This window comes from Nyctereutes procyonoides, unplaced genomic scaffold (genome assembly GCF_905146905.1).
Source record: "Nyctereutes procyonoides isolate TBG_1078 unplaced genomic scaffold, NYPRO_anot_genome, whole genome shotgun sequence".
Classification (NCBI taxonomy): domain Eukaryota; kingdom Metazoa; phylum Chordata; class Mammalia; order Carnivora; family Canidae; genus Nyctereutes; species Nyctereutes procyonoides.
The window spans coordinates 14,360,091-14,378,871 of NW_026575140.1; the positions used below are offsets into that span (position 1 = coordinate 14,360,091).

The window sequence follows — 18,781 nt, forward strand, 5'->3', positions numbered from 1 at the left end:
GCATTAGTAGTAGTTAATGTTTATTGAGTTTTAATTATGTGCCAGTAATTCTTCCAAAAATTATACAGATACACATTCATACAACAATTCTATGAGGAATATACTATTATTATTCCCATGGTACAGATAGGAAGCGGGCACAGGGGTTAAGTACCTTGTGTCATTAAGGGAGTAATGCCCTGTTACCTGTAACTACATTACATGACATAGGCGCTTACAGGTATGATTAAATTAAGGATCTTGAGATAGGGAGAGTAGCCTGGATTGTCCAGGTGGGCCCAGGGTAATCACAAGGGTCTTTATAAGAGGGAGATGAGAAGATCAGTCAGAGAAGAAGAGCGAAAACAAGGTGAGGGATTTGAAGATACTATGATACAAGTCCTATACGTGAAGGAAGGAGTCCTGAACCAAGGAATGTGGATGGTCTCTAGAACATAGGAAAGAGGAAGAAAGGGATTATCTTCCAGAGACTTCAGAAGGAAAGCAGCTCTTGCCAACACCTTGATTTTAGGACTTTTGAATTCCAAAACTAGAAGATAAGAAATTTGTATTGTTTCACATGACCAAGTTTGTGGTCATTTGTTGCATCAATAATAGGAAACTCATACACTTACCCAAGCTATAGTGAAGATGCAAACCCACACATTGTTTTAACTACTAAGCTACATTATAATAAAAATCTATTACAAATGGCTCAGAAGGGGACTAGCCTGAGGGGGATAAATGTGTCAGAACAATTTGCAACTTGTTACTAGAAAATTAGAGTTTATGTCCTCCCTATAGTGAACAGGGTATGACAGGGCCATACTATTAATATTGATAGTAAACCAATCATTAAAAATATAACCTCAGTTATTAGCCTAGTAATGAGCAGATTTGCCATTAGAAAAATAATTGTTAAGTAACATGTCTCCTCCTACATCTTTGGACTATAGGTCTTTTACTGTTAAGATTTTATTAACTTCTGATTTCTAGTTTTTCTTATAGTCAATTTTCTAATATCTCTCTTTTCCTATTTATGGATTTCAACCACGTACAAAGGATTCTTTTTCTGAAAGTGTTTGACAACAAGATGAGCATAAGTGTGATTCTATTAATTGACTATTACTTTGGATGCTTATTTTAGTGTTTCCAAACAAATAAATGTTGAGTTACATTGCTTTCATTAACGGCCTATACTTATCAAATCTTTCATAAGTTAGTTTCAGAGTTGTTATGAATCATCTGAATCATCATTTTTCTTTTGTGAGAATGTATTTGCATTGGTAGTGTTCTTTATGGAATAATGAAAATAAATTTGCCTTGAATGTTACTGGTGATGGCTGAGACTTGAAATGTTGCTTCACCAGTCAATGATGGGAAGCCCAAATTGTACTTATCGAGTTAATAATGTTGAAAGTAAAATTTTCAAAAACAGAAAACCATGACTTTCATTCAAATACAGAATAAACACACATGAAAGATGTATTTGATTAATTAAAGAAGGAATCAGAATGATGGTAAAGCTAGTTGAAAGAAGATTCAAGAGACTGGGTGTAGATAGGAATCCAAGAAAGAATGTTGGATTACCATCACTAGGTTGGGTACATAAATGGTTAATGTCCAACAGCAATAAAACCATAACCCTAGAGCCATTTGTATTTCTACTGGGGAAAAAAATCTACAAATTAACATGTATCTTAACAAAGTCTGGTCCTAATCTGTAATAAGTAGTAAAATCAGACATTTATTAATTCACCTGGAATTAAATAATCTTTAAATGGGCCTGTGAGGAAATAGTTCAAATGACATTGAAAGGATGTGAAGTTATGCCTTTGGATTATATCTAGTTATTCCAATTTTTCTTGACAGTGGATAAGATCATTTTCAAGAGAAACTACAAACCTATCTCTCCCACCAGCGTCCTTAGAGAGCTAGATTCTGATAATGAATAAAATTCATTCTCTCTCTGTCTTCCTCTTTCTGTCTCAAGATTTTTTTCATATAGTTCCATATTTTCATATCATTAACTGTATGTGCCACAACATAGTGTTTTGTGATTGTTTAAAATCGTATGCTTTTTATATATGCTTTTTATGTTGTGTAGGTAGCTTTTTATAGCAGTGACTTATATTAGACTCATTATAAGTGAGTCTTTTATCTAAAGTAATACTGTTGGGAATCATCCTGAATTTTTTCTTTCATGAAAATTCTTGTGCATATATTGCACGTATATAAGCTGTAGTTTTCCTGTGCTGACATTGTACTCAGATTCTGAATTATATTTAGCTTTTTTTCCCTGAAGGAATTGTTCACACACATGCGAAGTCTGTGTTGGTGTGGCAAGAGGTTTATTGATTTCCCACTTAAACTATTTTCTTGCTTTTGACCCATTTTCAAGGCAAGCCCTGATCACTCTTCGTCCTCCTCTGAGAGTTGAATTACTGTCACCATATTTCTCAGCAATCCTCAGAGCTTCCTTTTATGACAGTGAAGGAGAGAAAGTGTTGGAGAATATCTAGGTTTTGAGGAATTTACATGTCCTAAGAGTAATTCTAAAAGTTTATGGGGACATGTATAGGATTTGAAGACAGGTGGGGAATAGGAAGGTTATTGGGGGAGGTTTCTAGATCAGATAACTGAATTTCCCCAACTACCGTGACTAAAGAAACCCAGTCTTTTGTTAATCTCCATCAGTCTGTCATGGTTGTTTGCTTGCTAAGCAGTGTCCATTTTCATGGAATGTCAGCTCCGTGAGGGCAAGGGCCATGCTGGGAGTGATTACTCTCTTTATCTCAGCATCTATCCCAGGGCCTAACAAACAATGCGCCAAACAGATACTTGTTGAGTGAATGCCTCACGTTACTTAGGTAATACCTGTAGAGTAAGAAGATAATAAGTAAGAGTGAAAGAAAGTGACCAGTGGCTTCAGTTTAAGAGATGGTTCAGTACACCATTGCTTCAGGTATCAATTGTCTGATACCTTGTTCACTATTCTTTTTCTTTTGCTGATGGAAATATTCTAGGCACAAAAGCTTTAGGTGCCATGAAGGGTGAATATGACAATTATGAAAATAAGAGTGAAGAAGAGAAAAAAAGAAATAGCAGGCTAAAGTAACACAGGTTGAACCTTTACTGGAAAAAAATTCTCTTGGTAGCTAATTCCAAAAATAGACTTTATCTAAAATAAAATCATTATTATGATGGTTGCCTTTAAGCAATACATTAACTCAGAGATAACTGCATGGCTCCAAATGTGTCAGCACTTAAAGTCTGTCTTATTGAAATTTTTCTTAATTTATTGTAATCTAATAATCACAGAACACATTATTTGTATTTGACACAGAGTTATGTTTTTACCATGAACATTCATCCAGCTATATAACAAGGAATAATTGTTCAGTTAACATTATTCTTTCTACAGAAGTGCAATGTTTATTCATGTGCATTTGGTGAATGAATTCTTTATAAGCACATTAACAAGATGTGGAAAAATCAAACCTCTGAATTTTCAAAAGATAGCTGCATAAAATAGTTGAAAAAATTTTCAGGGGGTGGTGAGTATAAATGGTTCACATTTAAAATGATGGATATTCTGAATGAAATGTATATTTGGGCATACAAGTAGCTATAATAATTTTGTCAAATGAAACAAGATGAGTAAACTTTAATGTCATTTCATTGACTTGAAAGAGTCTGCTAGCCAGTTGAAAAATAGCTTCATTGGGTATTCATTTATTTATTCATTTATTACATAAATGTAACTCAAGGGTAATTGCCTTAAAAAAAAACTTTTACGTGCAAAATGTAGAAAACACTGCTGAGGCTTTCTGAGTATTATCAGTTCTATTTTGTGTCTGTTGTTCAGGGTGCAACTGATTTTGACAGATGTGCTGTTATGTTACTGGTATAACATGACATCTTTTTTCAGATGAACTGAATAAAAGTGATCTTGACAATGAGTAGATAAGACACTGTCAGAAAACTTAAAAAACATGTCAATGTCATAGTTTTGATACAAATGCAGCTGAACAGCCCTTATAATATCATTGAGTGTCTTTCCAACGATGTCCTCTAAAAACAGAATGTAGTATTGCTCTTAAATATTATTACTTAGCCACAAAAATAATTGAATAAACCAAAACACAAAGGTCAATGTAATGTATACTTGAGGTGGCATTCGATGAGTCTGATATATGTATGTATGTGTATTTGTATGCAAATGTCTTATTTACAGCATATATGAGAGAATTTTGAGACACCAAAACCATTCTTTCAGGAGCTAAAAATCATGTAGCTTCAACACTTCAGGAACATCATTAAAAATACTGATTGTGAAATATGCAAAGTGGTTTTATGGATATTGATCATAACGTTTTTCCTGATTTTCTTATTTATTGAATGAAAAGAAATAGCTTTCGATAATATGAGAAAATTAGGAATACATTTTAAGATGTAGATCATTATTTTGTAAATAGGTTAGTAAAGACTAAAATGGAATCAATCCCAGGCATCAAGAGGGAATTAGACATTGGAACTTTTGTTTTCCCTTATGACTGGCTTGGAACAGACTCTATGTGTCTGTGTGTATCCACAATGCCTTATATATTATCTATGCGTGTATAAATATACCACATATAAATATATATACACACATACACATTTAAAATGCTTTAATGAAGGTGTATTTATCCTTTAGAATGATTTTTAATGTCTTTGTTTCTAGGATCAGAGGTGGTTGATCTTGATGGAAAAAGTTCCCTTCTCTACAGATTTGATCAAAACTCCCTGAGCCCAGTGAAGGATGTTATTTCTTTGAAATTTAAAACTATGCAGAGTGATGGAATTCTTCTCCACCGGGAAGGGCAAAATGGAGATCACATCACATTGGAATTAAGAAGAGGAAGACTCTTTTTACTTATTAATTCAGGTAAAATTATTTGGTGAAGTGCTTGAAAATCTGGCCATTTGGGTATCATTTCAGTAACTTTATACTTTTATAGCTTCTCTTGTAACAATTAAGGTGCCTTATTTCCATATTCGAGGGCATATATGTACACCAAGTATTACACTTTCATGTACAAAATGGTTCATATTTTGCAAATTGTACAAGACCCTCATTTGATATTTTTTACATAGTGCCAAGAGAACTACATAGCTATTTTCAAACATCATGAAGAAAGGAATGGGTCATTGAAAAATATTGAGGTAGTAAAAATAATGAGGTTGTAGCAAAGATAAAATTTACATTGCAAATGAATGTATGATGGGAAATACTAATAAAAAGAATTAACAGTGGAAGAAATTACAACAAGGTTGAGAGGATATTATATTCAAACTTCAGGTAGAGCCATACTAGTGTTTTGGATGGAATGCTAGGAAGGAGATTGCAATTATTATGAGAGATGCTGGTCCACAAGGGGAAACTTTTTTTTTTTTTTTTTTTAAGACTGGGAATAATGGTGCTGTTATTTTTTTTCTCTTCTAAGGTGAAGCCAAACTGCCCTCCACTCACACGCTCATCAATCTCACCCTGGGCAGCCTGCTGGACGATCAGCACTGGCACTCCGTGCTCATCCAGCACGTGGGCAAACAAGTTAACTTTACAGTGGATGAGCACAGGCATCGTTTCCATGCCCAGGGGGAGTTCAGTTACCTGGACCTTGATCATGAGGTGTGATAGTTATGTTTCAATTAATACAGACTTGTATGATATATGTGTGGGGTAGCCATGCAAGAGAAAATATACTGTAGGGAGCATCCTTCCCTTCTTTCAGAGTAAATCAGAGTCTCAGTGAAGTGTTTCCCAAGGTGACCTAACTAATAATGGCAGATTTGGACATATACTACTGACGCTTCATCTTTCTACCTATGTTAATATACTCTTATACTGAGGGATTTTTCTTTTTTACCTGAAATGTATAGTCATAGATGATCACATGTAGGAAATCTCTAAGAGATTGTATTGCTCCAAGTAAATATAGAGTAAATGCATGTTTTTTTTTTGTGTGTTTGCTATAGGGGCACCCACCCTTGAGCAGTGTAGATATATGAAGAGGTCATAGTAATGAATTGATTAATTCATTATCAATTGATTCAGATGCACAAATAACCAATGTGTGCCCAGAAATATATATAAAACAAAATGCCATTTTCACCAGCTATGTTATTAAACAGAAATTTACTGGATATAAAGATTCATTTTTATTCATCAACCAATAAACACAAATCAGATGTAATTAGTTACTTGTTTTTTTTTTTTTTTTTTTTTCCTGTGGGGCTTTGTTTTTTTTTTTTTTTTTACTAAATTATTTTTTTATTGGTGTTCAATTTACCACAATACAGAATAACACCAGTGCTATTCCCGTCAAGTGTCCCCTCCTGGTGCCGTCACCCATTCACCCCCACCCCCCCGCCACTCCTCCACTTCACACCCTAGTTCATTTCCAGAGTTAGAATTTTAGTTCTGTGTCCCTTTATGAATAATTCTCCCAACACATTTCTTCTCCCTTCCATTATATTACCCTTCATATTATTCATATTTCCAAATAAGTGAGACAATAACATGTTTGTCTCTACCGAGTTTGACTTACTTCACTCAGCAGAATACCATCAGTTCATCCACGTTGAAGAAATGGTGGGCTAATTGTTGTTTCTAATGGCTGAGTAATATTCCATTGTATACATAAACACATCTTCTTTATCCATTAAATCTTTCGTGGGCACCGAGGCTCCTTCCACAGTTTGGCTATTGTGGACATGGCTGCTAGAATATTCGGGGTGCAGGTGCACGGCGTTTCATTGATCTGTATCTTCGGGGTAAATCCACTAACTGTGCAATTGCTGGGTCGTAGGGCAAGGTCTATTTTTAATTCTTTGAGGAACCTCCACACAGTTTTCCAGAGTGGCTGCACAGTTCACTTTCCCACCAAACGTGTAAGAGGGTTCCTTTTCTCCCGCAATTTTTTTTCCTTCCTCCAACATTTGTGTTTCCTGCCTTGGGTTAATTTTCCCATTCTCACTGGTCGTGAGGTGGTATCTCATTGTGGTTTTGATTTGTATTTCCTGATGGCAAGTGATGCTGGAGCATTTTTCATGTGCTGTTGGGCAATGTCTTTGGTTCCTCTGTGAGATTTTTCCTTCATGTCTTTTGCCCATTTCATGATTGGATTATTTGTTTTTTGGTGATTGGTTTAATAAGTTTCTTTATAGTTTTTGGAAACTATCCCTTTTATCTGATATGTTATTTGCAAATATTTATCCCATTCTGTAGGTTGTCTTTTGGTTTTGTTGACTGTTCCTTTGCTGTGCAAATGCTTCTTATCTCTGATGAAGTCCAATAGTTCATTTGCTTTTGTTTCTTTTGCTTCGTGGTTGATCTTGCAAGAAGTTACTGTGGCCAAGTTCAAAAAGGTGTGTTGCTGTGTTCTCTCTAGGATTTTATGGAATCTTGTCTCACTATTTAGATCTTTCATATTTGTGGTTTTATCTTTGTGTATGGTGCAAGGAAGTGGTCTAGAAGTTTCATTCTTCTGCATCGTGGACGTCCAATTTTCCCTGCACCATTTATTGAAGAGACTGTCTTTTCTTCCAGTGGATCGTCTTTCTCCTTTGTCGAATATTAGTTGACCATAACGTTCAGGGTCCATTTCTGGCTTCTCTATTCTGTTCCATTTGGTCTATGTGTCTGTTTGTGTGCCCAGTACACACTGTCTTGATGCCACAGCTTTTGTAGTTACAACCTGAAATCTGGCATTGTGATGCCCCAGCTATGGTTTTCTTTTTTAAAATTCTCATGGCTATTCGGGGGTCTTTTCTGATTCCACACAAATCTTAAAATAATTTGTTCTAAAGTTCCTCTGAAAAAGTCCTGGTATTTTGATTGGGATTGCATTGAAAGTGTATTTGACCTGGGTAGCATTGAAATTTTCACAATATTAATTCTGCCAATCCATGAGAATGGAACTATTGTTTCCATCCTCTTTGTGTTCTTCCTCTTTTTCTTTCAGAAGTGTTCTATAGTTTTTAGGTATAGGATCCTTTACCTCTTTGGTTAGGTTATTTCCTAGGTTATTTATGCTTTTGGGTGCAATGTAAAGGGGATTGACTCCTTAATTTCTCTTTTTCAGTTCATTGTTAGTGTATAGGGAATGCATTGATTTTGAGGCATTGATTTTGTATCCTGCACGCTACAATTTGCTGTATGAGTTCTTGCAATCTTGGGGTGTGAGGCTTTTGGGGTTTTCTATGTTAGCGTGCTCATGTCATCGGGATGGAGAGAGAGAGTTTGACTTCTTCTTTGCCATTTGAATGCCTTTAATGTCTTTTTGTTGCTGATTGCTGAGGCTAGGGTCTTCCAATACTATGTTGAATAGCAGTGGTGAGATAGTGGAATCCCTGTCTGGTTCTGGAATCTTAGGGGAAAGGCTCCCAGTGGCTGCCCCATGAGAAATGATATTTCTGTGGGCTTTTCGTAGTGGCTTTTTAAGATATCGTGGTAAGTACCCTCTATCCCTACACTCTGACGAGTCTTTATTCAGGAATTGTATGCTGTTTTTGTTCAAAATGCTTTCTCTGCATCTAATGAGAGGTTTCATATGGTTCTTGGTTTTTTCTCTTGATGATATTGATGAATCACATGATTGTTTTAACGGGTGTTGAAACCAGGCTTGCATCCCGGGGATATAAATCTACTTGGTCTTGGTGAATAATTTTCTTATGTGTTGTTGGATCCTATGGCTAGTTCTTGTGTGAATTTTTGCATCTATGTTCATCAGGGATATTGGGTCTGATAATTCTCCTTTTTGGTGGGGTCTCTTTTGTTTTTGGAATTAAGTGATGCTGGCCTATAGAATGAGTTTGGAAGTCTACTCCATCTCTTTCTATCTTTCCAAACGCTTTAGTAGAATAGGTATGATTTCTTTCTTTAAGTTGAAGAATTCCCTGGGAGCCATCTGGCCCGGACTCTTGTGTCTTGGGAGGTTTTTGAATGACTGCTTCAAATTTCCTCCCTGGTTATTGGCCTGTTCAGGTTTTCTATTTCTTCCCTGTCCGTTTGGTTAGTTTGTGGCTTTGCAGGAATGCGACCATTTCTTATAGATTGCCTTAAGTTATTGGCGCTTGAGCTGTTCTATTGTTTTTAAAATCATTTGTATTTCCTTGGTGTTGTGTAGTGATCTCTCCTTCTATTCATGATTTTAATAATTTGAGTTCTTCTCTCTCTTCTTTTTAATAAGGTTGGCTAATGGTTTATCTAATCTTTAATTCTATTCAAAGAACCAAACTCCTGGTTCTATGATCTGTTCCACAGTTCTTCTCGGTCTCAATTTCTGTTGAGTTTGCTCATATTTTAATTTTAACTCTCTTCTTCTGCTGGGTGTCGGGGTCATGATTTGCTGCTTCTTCTCCTAGCCTCCTTTATGTGTTAGAGTTAGCTTTTGTTATTTGAGTTCTTTCCAGTTTTTGAATGGTTTGCTGGTATTGTGATGTATCTCCCCCTCAGGACTGCTTTTGCTGCATCCCAAAGATTTTTGACAGTGGTATCTTCATTTATCATTAGTTGCCTATGATTCTTTTAATTATTCCTTAATTTCCTGGTTGAACCTTTTACTTTTAGCAGGATGGTCCTTAAACCTCCACTGTTGTTTGAGGTCCTACCAAAACTTTTCTTGTGATTGGAGTTTAATTTCAAGGCGTTATGGTCTGAGAGGATATGCAGGGACGATCCCAATCTTTGGTATCGGTTTCAGACCCGATTTGAGACCCAGTATGTGGTCTCTATTTCTGGGAAAAAGTTCATGTGCCACTTAGAAGAGTGTATTCAGTTGTGTTTGGACTGTTGAGTTCTGTAGATATCTGTGAAATCTATTCTGGTCAGTGCTTCTCATGTAAAGCTCTCGTTTCTTTGGAGTTGTTGTGTTTAGAAGACCTATCAAGGGTAGAGAGAGTAGATTGAAGGCACCAAGTATTAAGTGTATTATTATCTAAGATTCTTTACTTTGGTTAATATTCGTTTAAGTATTTGCAGCTCCACATTCGGGGGCATAATATTGAGGAATGTTAAGTCCTCTTGTTGGATAGATCTGTAAGTATGATATGTGTCCCTCTCTCGTCTCTCACTATCCTGTATTGGAGTGAATTTTCGTTTATTTCTGATAAGGATGGCTACCCCTGCATTCTTTTGAGAACCATTTGTTGTAAATGGTTATCCAACCTTTTATTTTAGGTTGTAGGTGTCCTTTGTGTAATTAGTTACTTGTAAGAATAATCAAACATTAGTGTAAATGAAAACTGAATGCATGTAAATTTGTTTTCAAGTCTGCATTTTAATTTTTAAAAAATATCCATATGAAATTAGCAACATGACAGTGTAGGGTGATGAAAAGTTGATTTATCTGTGATGATTAAAACTATAGCTGCTAATCATAATTATTTAAGCAGATTATCAGAAAATCACTAAACAATATTATTGATGCCATTTTTCTTTCTAAGATCAGCTTTGGAGGGATTCCAGCACCTGGAAAATCAGTGTCTTTCCCCCATAAGAATTTTCATGGGTGTCTAGAAAATCTCTATTATAATGGAGTAGATATCATTGATTTGGCCAAGCGACAAAAACCAGAGATCATTGCTATGGTAAGAGAATCTTTATGCAAATGAATAAGTGAAACTATGTTATTTTTCCATACAATGAAATTGCTCTACTTTGGATTCCCACTTGATATGATGTTTTAGAGATTACTCTTTTAAAAATTTTTCTCTGCTCAGAGAATATGCATGGAGGCAATTAATTGTATCTAAAGGAATTGTAATACACAGGGTATGATTATTTTATTTTTATACGCAGTAAAGCATTTATTTTTACAGTTGATAACTTAATTTTGTGGTGTTATTACTCCAGGGTACTAATTTCTTTTGCTGTGTAACTTCCTTAATAAGATGTTCCCTGACAAACTTCTTAAATAAGCATACCAAGTTCCTGGAATTAGATAACATCCATGTATATTAGAGAGGCATTTGAAAAAGTGTGTTTTGCCATGGTCATTCACAACAAATAAAAAAAACGAATAGATGGTTACAATACTGCATCTGCCAATCTGTCCCAATAGCAATGTTGGTCAGGCTGCATTCTAATCTGGTGGAAATGCAGCAAATTTTAAATATAACTGTACTGGTCAGGGTTCCGCCAGGGAAGCAGCATCACTATGAGTTTTATGAACAAGGGATCTATTTTAGGACTTGGATCTTAACAATTGTCAGAGGAACTGGAATGTGGAGACCAGCTGTCAGGAAGAAGAGGGAAGCAGAGTGAAGGAAAGCCAGGACGAACTGGAACAAACCAGCTCCTCTGTGATCATCCTTTACTGTGCTTTGTTTGTCATAGACAAAAAATCCTTTGGAAGGAAATGGCTGGCATTTCACTTTTGACTCAAATATCACAGAATCTCCATTTTCGGCTAACTTTTCACCAGAACCAGACATGGAAGAGGATTCTGGGAAACATGGTTTCAAGCTTAACCAGCTTCGTGATAGAAAAGCAGACACATAGATCCACTTCAATACATTTCTTTGGTTGTTCAGAATTCAGGATATATAAATGTAAGCTCGTGCTTTGTCAGCCAATTCCAAAGCACATCATAGGAAATACTTATTATTTATGAAAGATTTTATCCCTTATTCTCTGTGTGAATTGTTAGTATTTAAAGGAGTATACCATCAGAAAGATTTTTAGTTATTTTTTTTATAAGAGGGAAGATGATTTAAAAGGAAAATAAAACTACTGTAGATAGACGTGTGTGCTTCATTGGCAAAAGGAGTTTCCAGAAACTGCTCATGCAACTAACACCCACTTTTCCCTGGCAAGAGGATTTGCTGTTTGCAGGGTAGCAGGCAGCTGCCCAAATGAAGCATCAGACCAAACTGCAGCTGGTAAAATGTTTCCAGTTTCACAAGGTTTGTTAGGTTCTAATTGCCTTTAACATCATGGGTCAGTGTGGTTTACTCTCCCATATTTGTTATTTCATTCCCTGGGACAAGATATTTGTCCTTAGTGAAAGCTAATTCACTTTTAACAAAACCATAATTTAACCAAATATTTTTGTTTAACCAAGACCAAATGGTTTAATTCTGATGTGTATCCTTCTATATTAAGTCTATTTCACTGACTTTTCAAATCTGTATTTGGAAAACATGTTAAAGATTACTTTCAGAAAAAAAATAAATATGTTTATCTTCATTTCTGAAATGTTATGTTAAGGGACATGCTTAATTATTTCTAAAAAATTCAGACCTTAAAGTTTTTTTTAAATCCTTAAATATCTATTTTACTCTACTAGCAGAATAATTTGTATATGTGTATGTATAGCATTTTAATGAAAATTTATGCAATTCTAAGGTAACTTGGAGATCTGTTTTAAAACCATTAGATGAGAAATAATACATGTAAATCTGATCATACGGGCAAAATGAAAAGAAAAAGCCAAAAACATTTTAAAAATAAAGGAATGTTGGGGTGCTTGGCTGGCTCATTCAATAGAGTGTGGAGACTCTTAATCTTAGGGTTGTGAGTTCAAGCCCCACATTGGGTGTAGAGATTACTTAAAAATATTTTTTAAAAATAAAGAAATGTAAGTAGTACATTATACATTGTAGTGTCCAGTGTAAAACATAAAAGGAAAAATGTGCTAAGAATATAAACAGACCATTCTAGGAAAGCTAGTCCAAAGAGCCACAAACTTGTGAAAAATGCTCTGATTTACTGTTGGTTAGGTAATGCAAGATAAATAAAAATGGTCTATCACGTTGGCATTTTGTCATTGAACTTGTGCAAACTTAAAAGATCTGTGATACCTATTCCTGCCAAGGATGTGGGGACAAGGATATCCTTGTATATTACCAGTAGAAATGTAGAGTATTTTAACTTCTTTTTGGAAAAGAAGCTGGAAATATTTATTAAAACATAGAGGTATATATAGTTCTATTTAGAACCCTCTTCTGTAGAACTGAAAATAGGAACATGTGGAGTTTTTTACTCCAGCATTGCTGCAAGAGGCAAAACTTGGAAACAAAGCACATGTACAGTAAGAGGAAAACAACTCAATTGCTGTTGGAACATTCACATAATAGAGTTTTATGCAATCAACAAAAAGAAGGAATTAGGCTTAAACCACATAACTCAAAAGAATTTCCATAAGATATTTTTTAGTGATAAAACATAGCTCCTATTTTTGTAAAATAAATAATGCTTAATGTGTAGGTATATCATCAATATATATCTAAGTATGTGCTTATGTACATATAACTGAACATAAAACTGAAATTATATATGTATATATATTTTATATATGAAACTAAGGGACCAACGGGAAAGGAGAAAAATATGGAAGGAAAAGCAGTAGCTCCTTAATATTGGGTATGTGATGAGGTGGATTAGAACCAAAGGCAGCAAAGGATGAAGGAGAAAAGAATTTCACCCAGAACCCAGGGAATGGAAAACCAAGAAAAGATAAAAATCAAAGAATTGGCTTAAATAAATTTTTATTGACTTCAATGGCACTGAGTCAGATGCCCTTATAGAAGTTCAGAGCTAGGGAAAAACAGATTTCACCAAGAACCCAGGGAAAGATTTGCCTGACCATAATATCACCGGATTTTAAGAACCTTTAAGATAAATGGCAAGGATTTGAATTTTCATGTTGATAGCAATTTGTTGTTGTTGTAAACCAAGGATAATTTGATCGATAAATGGCCTTTGTGAATACTTCCATTTCTATTACTAAAATGATGTGAGTCATTCTTAAAGTTTTTTTTTTTTTTTTTTTTTTTTTGCTTTCTTCTCAGGGAAATGTGTCATTTTCTTGTTCACAATCACAGTCCGTGCCTGTGACTTTCCTCAGCCCCAGGAGTTACTTAGCCCTGCCAGGCTTTTCCGGGGAGGACGAGCTTTCTGCCTCTTTTCAATTTCGAACCTGGAATAAGGCAGGACTTCTGCTATTCAGCGAACTTCAGCTGGTTTCAGGGGGTCTCCTCCTCTTTCTTAATGATGGAAAACTTAAGCTGAATCTCTACCAGCCAGGAAGATTACCCAGTGACATCACAGCAGGTAATAAGTGTATTCCTGCAGGCAGAGCATATGGTTTTGAAAGATTTCATTATCTCTTGGTCCCTTTTCTGTAAAGTCTTGTGCATAACCAAAAATGTAGTATTTGTGTAATAAATGAATACTTGAGTTAATAAGATTATCAGTGCTCTTCCTTACAGGCCCTTGATTCCAATTTCCTTTTAAATATGGCCTGGACACTAGCAGTTCTTATTAACTGAATGATAGTTATGGGGAAATAGAAATTTCCTTTCATGACCCTCTTGCCCTCTCCAGAGAAGTCAATATATTCTGAGGAAATGTGTTTTGGGAAAAATGCAAAAGACTTTGAAATGGACCCAAAAGTTTACTGGGCATCTTCAGTGGAAGGACTAGGCTCTGTCTTACACAACTATTAGCCTTATCTGGTCCTTGAGAGAAAAGGAGCGGTCTCTCCTGGATCTATATCTCTGTTTCTATTTTCATGTGCAATGTAAAAACGAAATGCTTAGTCAAAGTAACTTCACTGCTCATGTATTCTGTACAGAGTTGGATATATTTGGGGAGGATGAAAATATTTCTGCAAAGTTCTTATTTGGGCACCAAATGGGATTCTCTCCACTTCCAGGCAATACGGTATCATAATGATTTGAAGTACTATAATTAAGGAGACTATATGAGTATCTGGAAAATTAATGTCTAATTTAGGTCAGTGCTTTGGGTGAGGGATATTTTTGTCTCTTCATTAAAATTATATAGCTCTTGACAAGGGATCTCCATCACATTTTCATATATGTGGAATAACACCCAAGCCAACCAACTAGAGGTCACATTGGGGTAAATTGCTACATCAGTTTAATAAATGATCTTTAAAAAAATTTAAAGATACCATTGTATTACTCCTCTATATTAACTATGAGGAAAATTAATAGAATATGACTGGGAGAGGAAAATCAGCCAGATTACAGGTGGAAACTAAATATAGGGAAAACAGGTATACAAATAGATGCACAAATGCATAGACTTTATGTATCTTTTTTGTTGTTCAATATATCAGTGTAGTTTAAATCTGGGAGCTGAAAGTTCAATATTAATTATAGTTTTAAACAGCCACTGTGTTGTGACTTTCTAATGTAATGCTCAAAATGTGGTAGATTTTCAGGCTTGACAAAAGGAAATAAATTAATCAGTGCCATATGAATAATTAATAGGCTCCCTAAAATGAGGGCCTGAAAATGTAAGCTTGTCAGTAATGTGTAGCTTATTGTGATTTATTTGACATCCTAAGAAGTGGTTATATTCATATCCTTCTTTCAACATCTTAAAGAAACTGCTTCGGTACAATGTTACTATAGTGAGCCCCATGAAGTTAGTCCATTTCTAAACACATTACAGATATGAATATTTATTAAATTACTAGGCATAAGTCTATATAGAATACTCTGACTTTTAAAATTTCTAAATTAATGTTTAAATTAATACACAATATAATCCATTATGGCATCATAAGACTCAGTGTGATTGTTTCCATAGCTAATAAAAAAGAGCCTAGACTCTGCATGAACGCCAACATAGGAAAAATTGTTACACTTCAGATTACACAGGAAGGTTTTGATTTACCAACTCCTCCACCCTCATTTTTCCAGTTTCTTTAAAAATCCCAATTTTGGCCATTTTCAGTGAGGCAGGCACTCTTTGCACTTGAAAACAAACTATGCAAATGGTAGGTGGGTGGGTGGTTCATTGGTTCTCTCATGGGGGAAAGCTTTCACATGTACAATGTTCAAAGATTAAGTCATTTGTCCGGATGTATTTTAATGACTCTTTAAAGGGAATCACATACTTGTTGATGGGTTTACATCAGATTATGGTAAAGCTTTCTATTCTATCAGGGTGGCTCAAGTTTTCTTAGCTATTAAAGATATAAATTACTAATCTTATATGTTTTAAGAATCAAAATGTTTATAGCTTTTGCAGTGGAATAAAAATTAAATTGTGTTGAGAAAGAACTGAATTGTCCAAATCTTTGAATTAGCAGGATAAATTTTTAATGTGATATGCAGTTTGGCAAATTGTCACTAGGAGTTCTTTGAAAATATTGTGTCAGCCTGTATCATATTTGAAATATTAAAGATATTAGTCTAAACTATAAAAGATATCAGCAGCATTACAAAACCCCTCATGACATAAAATATTTCCAGTCTTTGTTGCTTTTATAGATGTCAAAACAAAAATCGTTCAGATGGCATCAAGGACCCAGTGAACAATGTAGTTATATTTTCCTATTTAAAACAAACTTGTTATTGTAGGATTTGAGATTTCTGCTATGATTTAGTGTTTCTGCTGCTGCTTTTGCCTGAAGGTGAAAATCATACCTATAAGCCAGCTTCTTGCTCTTATGGGCAGGGCTGGCGATGTGGGCTTGCAGAATAAGGATGTTTCTAGCATTTTGCCTTTACTAGACCTTCCGGATTCTAGTGGCCCTGGCAGAGGAGCAGCCTGCTTGATTTGTCTAAGCCAAGAGAAGCCTTGTTTTATTTCACTTTCTTCTCTTTCATTGTTGGAATAGTCCTTACCTTTCAGTCTTACCTGTCACTCCCTGAAACTCCCTCTTTCTCCTAAAGTGATTGGCACCAGTAATCTCCATATTTTCATCTTGACAAGAGCTATGTGGTGGCCTGGAACTTTAGTTCTGCTTAGTGAATATAGTTAATGGATATAGGAATTTCGGACACTGTTTCAGAGCACTTAAAGGTATTTAAAAACAGGAAAAGCCCTTCAGTTGCTCCTTGAGCAATAGTCTACATATAACTGCCTTTTGCACCTTTGCAAAGAACCTACCCTGTACAACAGGCTTTTTTCTTTATACATCTTATTTCATGGATGCCTATTATAGTCTTATGAGGGAGTGATGGTGGCTAAGCTGTCAGAGTTGTTTTTTTTTTTTTTTTGTAGCAATTTAGGGTTAGTACCAGAAGATTGTATACAAGGACCAGATATAAATCGTTTTCCTCCTTCTGTATTTTATGTGTTTATGTGATTGGACCTGAGAAAGTGAGGAAGAGAGAGAGAGATGGAAAGACAGAGAAAGAAAGAGAAAGAAGGAAGAGGAGGGGAAGAGGAAGGGAGAAGAGAAGAGAGGGAGAGGGAGAGAGTTCTGGTAAACAGTCGTGTTCTCTCCGACTACCTGCAGTTGTAAACACATCTATTTATTATTCTATTCTTCTATTACTCCCTTTAGAGTTGTCCGTGCTTTCCACCCAAAGTCCACAGTGAACATACCTGTACTCAAACAAGTTGGATTTATTGCTTATTGCAGCAAGGAGAACACACAATCTAGGGAGCCATGGGCGTGTCTTAATATAAAGTTTTTAAGGATGATTTATTATAAGATATTTGGGTTGTTAGTTTATTTGGGGGGAGGTTTTGAGGAAGTGGAACATTGCTCTGGATTAAATGCTGCTAAGAAGTGAGGGTAATTGTGTGATGAGTGTTCTTTGTAAATCTTATCTAGGATGGAGGAATGCAATAAGGCCAAAGCTGTGATTGGTGTAGGTAAAAATCGGTTGTCCTTCATATTATCCAGAAGAGGAAGTTTGGTATCTTTGTGGCTTCCACACTAGCCTTGTTATTGTCTGGACTTATACAGATTATAAAGTAGTCTTGACTTTTTTTTTTTTTTTGGTTCAATTTCATTGTAATCACAGAGTTACCTTGTCTAATATTGGTGTTCTACAAGAATTGTATTCACCAGGAGAACACCAAGACCTAGCTCTGAGTGCCCCCCAACTTCTCATACCACCAAGGCCTTGCCCAGAGTGCCAAGCCACTTCCTAGCTGTTGGGGGCTGCTTTTCTGTTTCTCGAATTTAGTTATTTACAAGATTAAAAAGATAAGGGGACCGAAGTGTCCTGCAGGCAGAGAAGAGTATGGGTTTTGGAATCAGCTTACCAGCTGAACATTACCTTGGATGATTCATTCTTCTAACTTGAGTCTCCTTTTCTCCATATTTCAAACAACCATAATAACAGCAATGTTGAAGGTTAAATATACAATGCATGTAAAGCACACAATGTTGTGAATACTAGTTCAATAAAACCTGTTACTATTATTTTATTATTATACCAACAACATGCCCCTTCCCTAGACTCAACATTTTATGAGTGATGGGAGCAGTCCTAGAATTAGCATTTACTTACCTAATGCCATGAACAAGAAAAAGTACAAATTCTGTGATTCTTCATCTCTTCTTTTACAGTGATGTGGTCTTTTAAGGTACTGCCTCTCATTAGACCTAAAAGTGGGAAGGAGTTGTACACTTAAAAAAATGAATCTAATTTTAAAATTATTCTTTTATTATGTCAAGTTAAGAGAAAAAAATTAAATGGACTTTTCATTGTTTAATTTATGTAATAAATCCCACTAATGGGTAACAAGCCTTCTTATAAGTCAGGTATTTGTCAAAAATGAGGCTTGAGATGAGCTTTCCAAAGGCTTCCCCACAAACAGCACAACTTCACAACATGCTAGCTGGTTAGGTGGGTGACTTAACTGTGTCAAATGACAGAGTGGCTATCCCAGCAGTCTTTTGCTGTTAATCTGAATTGGTTTCTGTGTTGACAGAAGAAATTCCAGAGCCTTTGACTTTAATCCTGTGGTATGCCTCACCAAGCAGATACCTGCTACTCGAAGTGTGGTCCCTGGACCAACAGTCATTCAGTGAAA

At 35.5% G+C, this 18,781-nt stretch overlaps 1 protein-coding gene across 1 annotated transcript in view; it reads left to right on the top strand.

Annotated features, from left to right (window-relative positions):
- CNTNAP4 (contactin associated protein family member 4) overlaps positions 1-18,781 on the top strand; it is a 247,457-nt gene that overhangs the window by 136,239 nt on the left and 92,437 nt on the right. The window contains 4 exon segments of the mRNA XM_055304701.1: positions 4,706-4,909; positions 5,469-5,653; positions 10,471-10,614; positions 13,819-14,080. Of these exon segments, the coding sequence (XP_055160676.1) occupies positions 4,706-4,909; positions 5,469-5,653; positions 10,471-10,614; positions 13,819-14,080 (795 nt within the window).